This window comes from Trichomycterus rosablanca, chromosome 14, assembly GCF_030014385.1.
Source record: "Trichomycterus rosablanca isolate fTriRos1 chromosome 14, fTriRos1.hap1, whole genome shotgun sequence".
Taxonomy (NCBI): domain Eukaryota; kingdom Metazoa; phylum Chordata; class Actinopteri; order Siluriformes; family Trichomycteridae; genus Trichomycterus; species Trichomycterus rosablanca.
The window spans coordinates 23,918,740-23,934,910 of NC_086001.1; the positions used below are offsets into that span (position 1 = coordinate 23,918,740).

General features: G+C 40.4%; 2 protein-coding genes across 7 annotated transcripts in view; both read left to right on the top strand.

Annotated features, from left to right (window-relative positions):
- Positions 1–16,171, top strand: part of LOC134325935 (zinc finger protein 135-like) — a gene marked incomplete at its 5' end in the record, with an annotated part of 104,801 nt that overhangs the window by 67,451 nt on the left and 21,179 nt on the right. The window lies entirely within an intron of this gene.
- On the top strand, positions 1,052–15,993 carry LOC134325915 (uncharacterized). 6 transcript variants are annotated; one of them, XR_010014408.1, is made up of 4 exons: positions 1,052–1,649; positions 8,384–8,490; positions 15,225–15,351; positions 15,634–15,993. XR_010014408.1 is itself a non-coding variant. In XM_063008114.1 (4 exons), exon 1 carries the CDS (start codon positions 4,871–4,873, stop codon positions 7,760–7,762), a length of 2,892 nt encoding a protein of 963 aa, XP_062864184.1. In that variant the 5' UTR covers positions 4,732–4,870; the 3' UTR covers positions 7,763–8,109; positions 8,384–8,490; positions 15,225–15,351; positions 15,634–15,993. The 6 variants fall into 6 exon arrangements, 5 of the variants coding, with proteins under 5 accessions (XP_062864184.1, XP_062864186.1, XP_062864183.1 ...); XM_063008114.1 differs by lacking the exon at positions 1,052–1,649 and adding an exon at positions 4,732–8,109; XM_063008116.1 differs by lacking the exon at positions 1,052–1,649 and adding an exon at positions 4,732–6,885.

Consider the following 16,171-nt stretch of genomic DNA (forward strand, 5'->3'; position numbering starts at 1 on the left):
CAGTCTTAAATTATCAATTAATAACAAGCACAAAAGCATTTGCTAAATGTGAATTAAATTTCGATTGGACAGTTTAACCAATAATCGTAACTCTGCAATGCTTCCTCCTGAGCCTCCAACACACTCTCACTCAGCAGATGTTAACAGCTGTAGATCATTCTGAAATGGCAGATGAATGTTAACATTAAACAAAAAGTTTGGAATAAACGTATCTGCTGCATCTCCTGTTTCAAAAGTGCTCATCAAATCTCAAGCCGTCACATCATAAGATTAAAACTTTGTTGCCATGGTTATCATTTAATTAGACTTCTCACTTTTATTAAGATGATGGTATATAAACAGAACTCCATACAGCTTGGTAATCTCAGACCCTGCTGTTTCAATGGAACAAATGTTTGATAGTAAGGTGAGCAAAGCATGTTCTAGTGGACATGCTGCACCAGTTACTGAAGGAACCTCTCCTCTGACTGGTTATCAATGCCCAATTTCACTGCTCATTTGCAAAAAAATGCAGAGCTGAACTTCATTGCATTACTCAAAATTGCAGTACTACTTACAAATGACTGAGTTCTGGCTGCTTTGTTAGTTCCATCACTGGCATGCTGAGTAATAAACTTTCACCAAAACCCTTGTGGTTAAGTGAAAGCAGCATTGTAAACTTCTTTCAGCTCTGTGCAAATTACTGTAGCATATCACAGTGCTCAAACAATGAGATACTACAGCTATAATTTAGGATTCAGGCATTCCGGAGAGACAAATAGTAAAAATTTTACAAACAATTGACGGTTAATTAAAAGGAAACTCAAATTGCAGTATATCACAGTGCTCAAACACTTCTGAATATTACAGAAACTGTTGGTATGTGTGTGATACAGACAGAAGCTCTGTTAGCCAGCTGATAGAGTAAAAAAAAAAAAGGTTAGCTATACTATTTGGGCCCAACTGATGACCGTGACCCAAATGGAGCATTATGTTGGCCAGCTGCAGCAGAGCTCTCACACAGCATCCTTAGTTCAGGTGCTTTGTAAATAACCCCAAAGAATAACAATGTTTTTGTATTTGTTTAGTAAGTGCTAATTATTTTGTATTTTATTGCCTGTGAATTTAACCACCACATACAGTATGTTTGTATGAGGGACTTTTATTGTGAAACTAGGTGAACTCAGGTTAACGGTAAAAAACAGATTAGTTTGGCGGCAGAGCAGCAGCTGAAAGGAGCAAATAAAGCAGCTTTTATATGGTTTTAGCCCCCCTTTAAGAGGCACAAGGTGTGTAAGTTATGTTTTATTGTTAATTAGTATGTTTATATTATCTATAAGTAAAGTTTGATAAATGCGTCTGTCGGAAGGATCCGCACATTAGCGCGAATGCTAAAGCTAACATTGCCCAACGTATGTATGTAATGCAAGAGGGTAGTTTTGTATGTTTGCAAGGGTATGTAACGAATTGTTATGTTAGTTTATGTGCTTATGTACATGTTTATATGGAAAGGTTGTTCTAGAAGAATGTGTCATAATTGTTTGTATGTTTTATTTCTTTCAGCTCTTACAATGCTCAGAAGGTTTAACGTAAGCTGTCAAGGAGAAGCAATAAATGCAATTTATACCATCAGTCAAGTCTCAAGCCATCATTTAAAGGGGGATGCTACAGTAAGAGCTTTGGCTTTCACCGAATTACTGTGCTGCAAAATAAAACGGCTTGTACGGATAAATACACGGACAGCACAGAGTCGGTGTGGTGGTCAAGAAAGTTTTAAGGCACACTGCTACATTAAGATCTGAAACATGTCCACGTCCGCATCAAACACAAAGGACAACGAAGAGCAGATTATTACTCTTCAAAGAGAGATTGAAGAAGGCAGAGACATTCTCCAAAGAGAAACTACAGAGGGCGCAGTAAGACGTGAAATAAAGGAAAGCATACAAACTAAAGAAAAAATTCTAACTGAACTAAAAGGTAACGTTCAAAACACTAAAGAGCTGCCCAGAAGATCTGAACGCCCACGAGTTCTTACAGAAAAAATGCAAACTTATCAAAAGGAGGAATTTCTTAAAAAAGAAAAAAGACTTTTAAGTTTGTATGAACAATGGAAAGTACAAGCCCGAAAGGCAAGGCAAGAATTGAAATTAGATATTTCAGAAAGTCATTTGACATTGCTAATAGACAGTCTCGAAGAGGCAAAGGGTGACATTAACAAACTTTATGACGAATTAAGAGAATACATTCCACCTGCTGCTGATGTAAGGCGTAAGGTTGATGCCTGTGATGCCGTGACTAAAGACATTATCAAAATAATTTATGAGAGATTAACTGGTGTAAATGGAGAATTTGATGCTGAAATCGAAAGGCAACGTCTGCGTGAGCTACTTGTTCCTGACTACGCTTGTTCCATATATGGTTCAACAGCTTCACAGTCAAGCATCAGTCATCACTCCGATTCCTCTTGCATTGCAGCCAAACGAGCAGATGCAGCTGCAGAATTAGCAGCAAAAGAGGCTGAATACAAGGTCTTACAGGAGGAAAGGAAAGTTAAGGAACGGATAAGAACCATGGAGGAACAACAGAAAAAGGAATTAGAAATTCACAAGTCCGAATTAGAATGCTTGCAAGCTGAAAAGAGCGTCAAGGCTGCTCACGCCAGACTAGAAGCTTATGACAGAGAAGTGAAACAAGAAAATGACATTTATTCAGTTCACAGGGATCCTGCAAGTCAAAGTCATGTGTCTCACTCTGCCAATCAGCAGTCTAATGAAGTCCGATCAACTTCAACAAACGACATATCTTTCTTAGCCCAAGCTGTTCAAGACAGCATAGCCATGAACAGACTGCCAGTTCCAGAACCAACAGTGTTTAATGGCAATCCACTTCACTTCATTGAATGGAAAGCTTCATTTATGTCACTAATAGATAGAAAGAACATCCCTGCATCGGACAAACTGCACTTTCTTAAGAGATATGTCAGTGGTTCGGCCCAAAAATATCTTGAGGGCACCTTCTATCGTAAGGACGAGGAAGCTTATAATGATGCGTGGAAGAAGTTAAATCGGCGATATGGCCAGCCATTTATAATTCAAAGAGCCTTTAGAGAGAAGCTGTCAGATTGGCCGAAATTACAGTCCAAGGATGCTGAAGGATTAAGAGATTTCTCTGATTTCTTGAATGCATGTCTGCAGGCAATGCCTCATGTGAAGGGTTTGGACATTCTAAATGATTGCGAAGAAAATCAAAAGTTGACACTAAAATTACCAGACTGGCTAGCTACTCGATGGAACCGTCAGGTCACAATAGCCCTCACAGAAGGAAAGGAATTTCCCTGTTTCCAGGATTTTGTTCAGTTCATGACACTAGAAGCAGAAATTGCCTGCAATCCAATCACTTCCACTTTTGCACTACGTTCATCTGAGTCTTACAATGATCAAAGGAACACAAAGATTAAAAGGAATAAGGCCAGTGTCTTGAACACTCAAACTCTTGAAGACAGTAATGATCACCCAGCAAATCAAGAAAGAAAGAAAACTCAGTGTATGCTGTGTCACGATACCGGTCATTATCTGCATAAGTGCCCAGAGTTTATGTCCAAGTCTCTAGAAAGCAGAAGGGCTTATGTTAAAGACAACAGGCTGTGCTATGGTTGTTTAAGGCTGGGCCATGGTGCCAAGGAATGTCGGCGTCGACACACCTGTGAGTTGTGTAAAGGTAGACACCCTACTTGTCTCCATGACGACAACTATAAGAAAACCACTAAGGGACCCTGGCAAAGCAAGGATTCGCGACCAAAGCATGAAACTGAGCCTACGGCTGTTATGTCACTCAATGTCCATAGTAAAGGTCAAGAAGTTAGTACCTCAATGATAGTGCCGGTATGGGTGTCTTATAAAAGGAATCCATCTAAAGAAAAGCTTGTTTATGCGCTTTTGGATACGCAGAGTGACACCACCTTTATTGATGAAGATGTAAGCAAGGAATTACAGGTGGCTACACAGCCAGTAAAACTAAAACTTACTACAATGATGGGAGCAATAGAATCATGAAAAGTGAAAGAGTTTCTGACCTTTGTGTAAGAGGCTATGACTCCACTATACATATTGACCTCCCTTCTACCTACACAAAGGACTGTATACCTGCAAATCGAGAGCACATACCAACTCGTGAGACGGCAAAACATTGGGAACACCTCACAACCATCGCAGATAGTTTACCTCCTCTTCTTGACTGTGAGGTCGGTCTCCTAATTGGATACAACTGCCCCCGAACTCTAGTCCCAAGGAGGGTCATATCTGGTAAAGATAATGAGCCATATGCAATTCTTACAGATTTGGGGTGGAGTATTGTAGGCTGCTCAACACTGCAAGCTGGTACATTTATGGCAACTGGTCATTGTCATCGAGTAACTGTTAAAGAGCTCCCTGCAATGACACCAGTCGATGCAATCAAAATTCTCGAGTCTGATTTTAAGGACACCCATGGAGATGGCAAAACTGTCTCTCAAGAGGATCTAATTTTTCTGGACATACTGAGGAAAGGCATAAGGAAAAATGAACAAGGACATTATGAAATGCCCCTGCCATTTAAGGAACGACCATGTCTGCCTGACAACCGGCAGCTTGCTATAATAAGACTCAATCACCTAAAAAGGAAATTCTCTGTAAATGAGAAGTACAAGGATAATTACATTATCTATATGAAGGATCTCATTGAAAGAGGTGATGTAGTGGAAGTACATGAAGAAGGTGCTGGTGGTGAAAAATGGTACATTCCTCATCATGGAGTATATCACTCAAAAAAGCCGGACAAGTTGCGAGTTGTATTTGACTGCTCTGCAAGACACAAAGGTAACAGCCTCAATGAACACCTACTGTCAGGTCCGGATATGATAAACAATCTAACAGGTGTTCTCATTCGCTTTCGCCAGCATCACATTGCTTTGATGTGTGACACTGAGAAAATGTTCCATCAATTTCATGTCCCAATTAAAGACCGTGATTATCTACGTTTCTTGTGGTGGACAAATGGAGACACTAACACACAACCCCGAGACTACCGAATGAAAGTCCATCTATTTGGTGCAGTGTCTTCTCCAGGTTGTGCGAACTATGGGCTAAAACAGCTGGCAAAAGATAACAGTCATTTATATCCAATGGGTGCACAATTCATTGCAAGAGACTTTTATGTGGACGATGGAGTAACAAGTGTAGAGTCAGCAGAAAGGGCTATTGAGCTGGCACTAGAAGCACGTGAACTATGTGCAAATGGTGGTCTCCGTCTTCACAAATTCGTATCAAATAGTAATGTGGTCCTACAGAGTATTCCTCCATCAGAACGTGCAACAGACACTAAAACGAAAAACCTCACATTGAATGATATGTCTCTTGAGAGAGCACTTGGAATTCACTGGGACATTGAAAGTGACAGTTTCACATTCAAAATTACAGCAAAGGACCAACCAGCAACACGTCGGGGCATACTGTCCACTGTTGCCTCCATCTACGATCCCCTGGGTATTGTCGCTCCATATCTCCTTAATGGCAAAGGGATCCTGCAGGAGATGTGCCATCAAGGTACTGGTTGGGATGATCTACTACCTGAAAGACTAAGGCCACGGTGGGAGAGATGGCTAGATGATCTCACAAACTTAGAAAGAATTAGTATAGCCCGATGTTATGTACCAACTAACTTTGGGAAGGTGAATAAAAGGGAACTACACCACTTTTCAGATGCTAGCAATAAGGGATATGGTCAATGCTCCTACCTGAGGTTGAAAAATGAAAAGGGAGAAGTTCATTGTGCTCTTATCATGGGCAAGGCCCGTGTTTCTCCTTTGAAGGTAGTTACCATACCCAGACTGGAACTGACAGCAGCAGTAGTCTCAGTCACAGTTAGCAACATGCTCAAAGAAGAGCTAAGCTACACCAACGTGGAAGAGTTCTTTTGGACGGATTCCAAAGTTGTATTAGGGTATATAAACAACGATGCTCGACGCTTCCACACCTTTGTAGCAAATAGAGTACAGAAAATACGCCACTGTTCGAATCCTCAACAGTGGGCCTATATATCAACTGATGAGAATCCCGCCGATAATGCCTCCAGAGGAAGAACGATAGATGAGCTACTTTCATCTAATTGGTTTACGGGCCCCAAGTTTTTATGGGAAAAGGAAATTAAACCTTCAACAGAATTGATCCATGATCTTCCAATAGGAGATCCGGAAGTCAAAAGGTCCCATGTACTTCAGACAAGGACCAAAGAACAAGTGACCCTTGCAGACAGGCTGTCTAAGTTTTCCTCATGGTCACGAGCCATCAAAGCAGTAGCACGTCTTTTACGTCGTGTAAAGAAAGACAAATCAAATACACTCTCCACGGTAAAAGAAAGGCAAAGCGCAGAGCTTCTTTTCATCAAAGATCTACAAAAGCAAGCTTATGAAAATGAAATAAAGCTGTTGAGCAAGGGAAGTCAATTGCCAATTCACAACAAACTGTACAGTCTTGATGTCTTTCTGGATAAAGATGGTGTACTCAAGGTGGGAGGAAGACTTGGTCATTCATCCTCCTCAAGTTCATTCAAACACCCAAAGGTCATCCCTAAAGGTCATCACATAACCAGTTTGATAATTGCTCATTACCATGAGAAGGTAAAACACCAGGGCAAAGGCTTCACTATCAATGAAATCAGATCCAATGGCTATTGGATTACTGGACTAAACAGAGCAGTTGCATCTCACATTCATCAGTGTGTTACATGTCGAAAGCTCAGAAGACCAGTTGAAGGTCAAAGAATGAGTGACCGACCTACAGAACGGGTAGAACCCTCACCACCGTTCACTTTTTGCGGGATGGACTGTTTTGGTCCATTTCTGACTAAACAGGGCAGAAAGCAACACAAAAGGTATGGTTTGCTCCTTACTTGCTTTTGTTCTCGTGCCATTCATATTGAGATGTTAGAAGACATGTCAACTGATGCATTTATTAACAGCTTGAGATGCTTTATTGCATTACGAGGTACTGTTCGTCAGATAAAGTGTGACCAAGGCACAAACTTTGTAGGTGCAAAGAATGAATTGAAGGCTGCATTACAAGAACTTGATATGGATAGACTGAAAACCTTTCTTACGGAAAATCAGTGTGAATTTGTTTTGAATGCACCTCATTCCAGCCATGCAGGAGGAGTATGGGAGAGGCAAATAAAGACTGTGAGAAACGTGTTAAATGCCACACTTCTACTTTCGTCAGGAAGACTCACCGACTCATCTCTACGGACCTTTCTCTATGAAGCTATGGCAATAATTAACAATCGTCCACTCACTGTCGACAATCTGAATAGTCCCAACAGTTTGGAGCCTCTCACACCAAATCATCTAATCACTATGAAATCCATCACAGCTTTACCTCCTCCAGGTAAATTTGAAAGAGAAGATCTGTATGGTCGCAAAAGATGGCGTCAAGTTCAGTATCTGACAGAACATTTTTGGAGTCGTTGGAAAAAGGAGTACTTGCACAACATCATAGCAAGACAGCGTTGGCATATTACTAAAAGGAACTTGCAAATTGGAGATGTAGTGATAGACTCACAGGACACTTTACCAAGGAACTGCTGGAGACTCGGAAGGGTCATAGAGACTGTTATTGATAAGGACGGTCTGGTTAGAAGGGCTAAAATCTCTTTAGGAGATAGAAATTTAAACAAAAAAGGTGAACGTCTTGGAAAGCCTTCAGTGGTAGAACGACCAGTTCAAAAGTTGGTTTTATTGCTAGAAGCGGTTTAGAATGGTACAAGGACTGTAAACTGTGAAACATTAAGAGTTATTTCAAATGTGGAAATTATATGTGCATGTTCTTTAGTTAAAACACATATAATTTGGTGGGAGTGTAAATAACCCCAAAGAATAACAATGTTTTTGTATTTGTTTAGTAAGTGCTAATTATTTTGTATTTTATTGCCTGTGAATTTAACCACCACATACAGTATGTTTGTATGAGGGACTTTTATTGTGAAACTAGGTGAACTCAGGTTAACGGTAAAAAACAGATTAGTTTGGCGGCAGAGCAGCAGCTGAAAGGAGCAAATAAAGCAGCTTTTATATGGTTTTAGCCCCCCTTTAAGAGGCACAAGGTGTGTAAGTTATGTTTTATTGTTAATTAGTATGTTTATATTATCTATAAGTAAAGTTTGATAAATGCGTCTGTCGGAAGGATCCGCACATTAGCGCGAATGCTAAAGCTAACATTGCCCAACGTATGTATGTAATGCAAGAGGGTAGTTTTGTATGTTTGCAAGGGTATGTAACGAATTGTTATGTTAGTTTATGTGCTTATGTACATGTTTATATGGAAAGGTTGTTCTAGAAGAATGTGTCATAATTGTTTGTATGTTTTATTTCTTTCAGCTCTTACAATGCTCAGAAGGTTTAACGTAAGCTGTCAAGGAGAAGCAATAAATGCAATTTATACCATCAGTCAAGTCTCAAGCCATCATTTAAAGGGGGATGCTACAGTAAGAGCTTTGGCTTTCACCGAATTACTGTGCTGCAAAATAAAACGGCTTGTACGGATAAATACACGGACAGCACAGAGTCGGTGTGGTGGTCAAGAAAGTTTTAAGGCACACTGCTACATTAAGATCTGAAACATGTCCACGTCCGCATCAAACACAAAGGACAACGAAGAGCAGATTATTACTCTTCAAAGAGAGATTGAAGAAGGCAGAGACATTCTCCAAAGAGAAACTACAGAGGGCGCAGTAAGACGTGAAATAAAGGAAAGCATACAAACTAAAGAAAAAATTCTAACTGAACTAAAAGGTAACGTTCAAAACACTAAAGAGCTGCCCAGAAGATCTGAACGCCCACGAGTTCTTACAGAAAAAATGCAAACTTATCAAAAGGAGGAATTTCTTAAAAAAGAAAAAAGACTTTTAAGTTTGTATGAACAATGGAAAGTACAAGCCCGAAAGGCAAGGCAAGAATTGAAATTAGATATTTCAGAAAGTCATTTGACATTGCTAATAGACAGTCTCGAAGAGGCAAAGGGTGACATTAACAAACTTTATGACGAATTAAGAGAATACATTCCACCTGCTGCTGATGTAAGGCGTAAGGTTGATGCCTGTGATGCCGTGACTAAAGACATTATCAAAATAATTTATGAGAGATTAACTGGTGTAAATGGAGAATTTGATGCTGAAATCGAAAGGCAACGTCTGCGTGAGCTACTTGTTCCTGACTACGCTTGTTCCATATATGGTTCAACAGCTTCACAGTCAAGCATCAGTCATCACTCCGATTCCTCTTGCATTGCAGCCAAACGAGCAGATGCAGCTGCAGAATTAGCAGCAAAAGAGGCTGAATACAAGGTCTTACAGGAGGAAAGGAAAGTTAAGGAACGGATAAGAACCATGGAGGAACAACAGAAAAAGGAATTAGAAATTCACAAGTCCGAATTAGAATGCTTGCAAGCTGAAAAGAGCGTCAAGGCTGCTCACGCCAGACTAGAAGCTTATGACAGAGAAGTGAAACAAGAAAATGACATTTATTCAGTTCACAGGGATCCTGCAAGTCAAAGTCATGTGTCTCACTCTGCCAATCAGCAGTCTAATGAAGTCCGATCAACTTCAACAAACGACATATCTTTCTTAGCCCAAGCTGTTCAAGACAGCATAGCCATGAACAGACTGCCAGTTCCAGAACCAACAGTGTTTAATGGCAATCCACTTCACTTCATTGAATGGAAAGCTTCATTTATGTCACTAATAGATAGAAAGAACATCCCTGCATCGGACAAACTGCACTTTCTTAAGAGATATGTCAGTGGTTCGGCCCAAAAATATCTTGAGGGCACCTTCTATCGTAAGGACGAGGAAGCTTATAATGATGCGTGGAAGAAGTTAAATCGGCGATATGGCCAGCCATTTATAATTCAAAGAGCCTTTAGAGAGAAGCTGTCAGATTGGCCGAAATTACAGTCCAAGGATGCTGAAGGATTAAGAGATTTCTCTGATTTCTTGAATGCATGTCTGCAGGCAATGCCTCATGTGAAGGGTTTGGACATTCTAAATGATTGCGAAGAAAATCAAAAGTTGACACTAAAATTACCAGACTGGCTAGCTACTCGATGGAACCGTCAGGTCACAATAGCCCTCACAGAAGGAAAGGAATTTCCCTGTTTCCAGGATTTTGTTCAGTTCATGACACTAGAAGCAGAAATTGCCTGCAATCCAATCACTTCCACTTTTGCACTACGTTCATCTGAGTCTTACAATGATCAAAGGAACACAAAGATTAAAAGGAATAAGGCCAGTGTCTTGAACACTCAAACTCTTGAAGACAGTAATGATCACCCAGCAAATCAAGAAAGAAAGAAAACTCAGTGTATGCTGTGTCACGATACCGGTCATTATCTGCATAAGTGCCCAGAGTTTATGTCCAAGTCTCTAGAAAGCAGAAGGGCTTATGTTAAAGACAACAGGCTGTGCTATGGTTGTTTAAGGCTGGGCCATGGTGCCAAGGAATGTCGGCGTCGACACACCTGTGAGTTGTGTAAAGGTAGACACCCTACTTGTCTCCATGACGACAACTATAAGAAAACCACTAAGGGACCCTGGCAAAGCAAGGATTCGCGACCAAAGCATGAAACTGAGCCTACGGCTGTTATGTCACTCAATGTCCATAGTAAAGGTCAAGAAGTTAGTACCTCAATGATAGTGCCGGTATGGGTGTCTTATAAAAGGAATCCATCTAAAGAAAAGCTTGTTTATGCGCTTTTGGATACGCAGAGTGACACCACCTTTATTGATGAAGATGTAAGCAAGGAATTACAGGTGGCTACACAGCCAGTAAAACTAAAACTTACTACAATGATGGGAGCAATAGAATCATGAAAAGTGAAAGAGTTTCTGACCTTTGTGTAAGAGGCTATGACTCCACTATACATATTGACCTCCCTTCTACCTACACAAAGGACTGTATACCTGCAAATCGAGAGCACATACCAACTCGTGAGACGGCAAAACATTGGGAACACCTCACAACCATCGCAGATAGTTTACCTCCTCTTCTTGACTGTGAGGTCGGTCTCCTAATTGGATACAACTGCCCCCGAACTCTAGTCCCAAGGAGGGTCATATCTGGTAAAGATAATGAGCCATATGCAATTCTTACAGATTTGGGGTGGAGTATTGTAGGCTGCTCAACACTGCAAGCTGGTACATTTATGGCAACTGGTCATTGTCATCGAGTAACTGTTAAAGAGCTCCCTGCAATGACACCAGTCGATGCAATCAAAATTCTCGAGTCTGATTTTAAGGACACCCATGGAGATGGCAAAACTGTCTCTCAAGAGGATCTAATTTTTCTGGACATACTGAGGAAAGGCATAAGGAAAAATGAACAAGGACATTATGAAATGCCCCTGCCATTTAAGGAACGACCATGTCTGCCTGACAACCGGCAGCTTGCTATAATAAGACTCAATCACCTAAAAAGGAAATTCTCTGTAAATGAGAAGTACAAGGATAATTACATTATCTATATGAAGGATCTCATTGAAAGAGGTGATGTAGTGGAAGTACATGAAGAAGGTGCTGGTGGTGAAAAATGGTACATTCCTCATCATGGAGTATATCACTCAAAAAAGCCGGACAAGTTGCGAGTTGTATTTGACTGCTCTGCAAGACACAAAGGTAACAGCCTCAATGAACACCTACTGTCAGGTCCGGATATGATAAACAATCTAACAGGTGTTCTCATTCGCTTTCGCCAGCATCACATTGCTTTGATGTGTGACACTGAGAAAATGTTCCATCAATTTCATGTCCCAATTAAAGACCGTGATTATCTACGTTTCTTGTGGTGGACAAATGGAGACACTAACACACAACCCCGAGACTACCGAATGAAAGTCCATCTATTTGGTGCAGTGTCTTCTCCAGGTTGTGCGAACTATGGGCTAAAACAGCTGGCAAAAGATAACAGTCATTTATATCCAATGGGTGCACAATTCATTGCAAGAGACTTTTATGTGGACGATGGAGTAACAAGTGTAGAGTCAGCAGAAAGGGCTATTGAGCTGGCACTAGAAGCACGTGAACTATGTGCAAATGGTGGTCTCCGTCTTCACAAATTCGTATCAAATAGTAATGTGGTCCTACAGAGTATTCCTCCATCAGAACGTGCAACAGACACTAAAACGAAAAACCTCACATTGAATGATATGTCTCTTGAGAGAGCACTTGGAATTCACTGGGACATTGAAAGTGACAGTTTCACATTCAAAATTACAGCAAAGGACCAACCAGCAACACGTCGGGGCATACTGTCCACTGTTGCCTCCATCTACGATCCCCTGGGTATTGTCGCTCCATATCTCCTTAATGGCAAAGGGATCCTGCAGGAGATGTGCCATCAAGGTACTGGTTGGGATGATCTACTACCTGAAAGACTAAGGCCACGGTGGGAGAGATGGCTAGATGATCTCACAAACTTAGAAAGAATTAGTATAGCCCGATGTTATGTACCAACTAACTTTGGGAAGGTGAATAAAAGGGAACTACACCACTTTTCAGATGCTAGCAATAAGGGATATGGTCAATGCTCCTACCTGAGGTTGAAAAATGAAAAGGGAGAAGTTCATTGTGCTCTTATCATGGGCAAGGCCCGTGTTTCTCCTTTGAAGGTAGTTACCATACCCAGACTGGAACTGACAGCAGCAGTAGTCTCAGTCACAGTTAGCAACATGCTCAAAGAAGAGCTAAGCTACACCAACGTGGAAGAGTTCTTTTGGACGGATTCCAAAGTTGTATTAGGGTATATAAACAACGATGCTCGACGCTTCCACACCTTTGTAGCAAATAGAGTACAGAAAATACGCCACTGTTCGAATCCTCAACAGTGGGCCTATATATCAACTGATGAGAATCCCGCCGATAATGCCTCCAGAGGAAGAACGATAGATGAGCTACTTTCATCTAATTGGTTTACGGGCCCCAAGTTTTTATGGGAAAAGGAAATTAAACCTTCAACAGAATTGATCCATGATCTTCCAATAGGAGATCCGGAAGTCAAAAGGTCCCATGTACTTCAGACAAGGACCAAAGAACAAGTGACCCTTGCAGACAGGCTGTCTAAGTTTTCCTCATGGTCACGAGCCATCAAAGCAGTAGCACGTCTTTTACGTCGTGTAAAGAAAGACAAATCAAATACACTCTCCACGGTAAAAGAAAGGCAAAGCGCAGAGCTTCTTTTCATCAAAGATCTACAAAAGCAAGCTTATGAAAATGAAATAAAGCTGTTGAGCAAGGGAAGTCAATTGCCAATTCACAACAAACTGTACAGTCTTGATGTCTTTCTGGATAAAGATGGTGTACTCAAGGTGGGAGGAAGACTTGGTCATTCATCCTCCTCAAGTTCATTCAAACACCCAAAGGTCATCCCTAAAGGTCATCACATAACCAGTTTGATAATTGCTCATTACCATGAGAAGGTAAAACACCAGGGCAAAGGCTTCACTATCAATGAAATCAGATCCAATGGCTATTGGATTACTGGACTAAACAGAGCAGTTGCATCTCACATTCATCAGTGTGTTACATGTCGAAAGCTCAGAAGACCAGTTGAAGGTCAAAGAATGAGTGACCGACCTACAGAACGGGTAGAACCCTCACCACCGTTCACTTTTTGCGGGATGGACTGTTTTGGTCCATTTCTGACTAAACAGGGCAGAAAGCAACACAAAAGGTATGGTTTGCTCCTTACTTGCTTTTGTTCTCGTGCCATTCATATTGAGATGTTAGAAGACATGTCAACTGATGCATTTATTAACAGCTTGAGATGCTTTATTGCATTACGAGGTACTGTTCGTCAGATAAAGTGTGACCAAGGCACAAACTTTGTAGGTGCAAAGAATGAATTGAAGGCTGCATTACAAGAACTTGATATGGATAGACTGAAAACCTTTCTTACGGAAAATCAGTGTGAATTTGTTTTGAATGCACCTCATTCCAGCCATGCAGGAGGAGTATGGGAGAGGCAAATAAAGACTGTGAGAAACGTGTTAAATGCCACACTTCTACTTTCGTCAGGAAGACTCACCGACTCATCTCTACGGACCTTTCTCTATGAAGCTATGGCAATAATTAACAATCGTCCACTCACTGTCGACAATCTGAATAGTCCCAACAGTTTGGAGCCTCTCACACCAAATCATCTAATCACTATGAAATCCATCACAGCTTTACCTCCTCCAGGTAAATTTGAAAGAGAAGATCTGTATGGTCGCAAAAGATGGCGTCAAGTTCAGTATCTGACAGAACATTTTTGGAGTCGTTGGAAAAAGGAGTACTTGCACAACATCATAGCAAGACAGCGTTGGCATATTACTAAAAGGAACTTGCAAATTGGAGATGTAGTGATAGACTCACAGGACACTTTACCAAGGAACTGCTGGAGACTCGGAAGGGTCATAGAGACTGTTATTGATAAGGACGGTCTGGTTAGAAGGGCTAAAATCTCTTTAGGAGATAGAAATTTAAACAAAAAAGGTGAACGTCTTGGAAAGCCTTCAGTGGTAGAACGACCAGTTCAAAAGTTGGTTTTATTGCTAGAAGCGGTTTAGAATGGTACAAGGACTGTAAACTGTGAAACATTAAGAGTTATTTCAAATGTGGAAATTATATGTGCATGTTCTTTAGTTAAAACACATATAATTTGGTGGGAGTGTAAATAACCCCAAAGAATAACAATGTTTTTGTATTTGTTTAGTAAGTGCTAATTATTTTGTATTTTATTGCCTGTGAATTTAACCACCACATACAGTATGTTTGTATGAGGGACTTTTATTGTGAAACTAGGTGAACTCAGGTTAACGGTAAAAAACAGATTAGTTTGGCGGCAGAGCAGCAGCTGAAAGGAGCAAATAAAGCAGCTTTTATATGGTTTTAGCCCCCCTTTAAGAGGCACAAGGTGTGTAAGTTATGTTTTATTGTTAATTAGTATGTTTATATTATCTATAAGTAAAGTTTGATAAATGCGTCTGTCGGAAGGATCCGCACATTAGCGCGAATGCTAAAGCTAACATTGCCCAACGTATGTATGTAATGCAAGAGGGTAGTTTTGTATGTTTGCAAGGGTATGTAACGAATTGTTATGTTAGTTTATGTGCTTATGTACATGTTTATATGGAAAGGTTGTTCTAGAAGAATGTGTCATAATTGTTTGTATGTTTTATTTCTTTCAGCTCTTACAATGCTCAGAAGGTTTAACGTAAGCTGTCAAGGAGAAGCAATAAATGCAATTTATACCATCAGTCAAGTCTCAAGCCATCATTTAAAGGGGGATGCTACAATTAAGCTTATGCAGTGGAAGTGAGTTTACACTGCTTTCTTTTAGCTGGAGGGAAGCACAGGCTTTTTTGTCGATGTTACATTTCTCAAAAACTTAAACCTCATTCGAATCTTAAGACATTTAGTTGAATGTTGAAAGTTAAATATAAGTAATACAAAGTGTATTTTCCAGATGAAGTGTTTTGTTGCAGCAGTGCACACACACCAATGCACACAGTTATAAGGACACTTCCTTCTACTACTTGTAGAATTTCTACAGTGCACCTTTTTTTGTATTGTAAATCTTGCTATTTTTGTTTCTAGGTGAATGCAGACATCATATGTGTTGCCTGTAACAGCCATGCAAGGGGTTTGAGTTGTCTTGAACGTTTCTGATGAGTGGAGTTTTAACCCAATTTCCATCTGCTGCACCTGTACTGCATGGATTCTTGACCATTTCTGCATGGTAGTATAAAAACTGCTACCCTCCTCGCTCCTGTAATGCAGACCACATTTACAGCTTCGTAAAGCTAATTAAAAGCTTCGTGTTTAATTACTTTGACTCTTGCTGAACTTTAAATTTGTGCATGTCGCAACACACATGGAACACATGAGCAAAGAAGAGTGTAACATTTCTGAAGGCATTGATCTATGCTACTTCTGTTACTATTTGCAATAAAATAAGTGTGCTTACCTTCAACGTGTCTTGCTTCGTTTTCATTTTGCGACGTTGAACTTGGGTCCATCAGATCATCAAATGCCAGATACAGTAGTCTTTTGCTGAGTTATCCATGTTTTTGTTTTGATTTTGTAATGTAACTCAGGAAGTATGAAAAGTAAACAAAGATCTTGTCCAGCTACT

Excerpts from the sequence above, each read along its gene's own strand:
- LOC134325915 (XM_063008113.1), top strand. The coding sequence starts at position 4,871 with ATGATAAACAATCTAACAGGTGTTCTCATTCGCTTTCGCCAGCATCAC.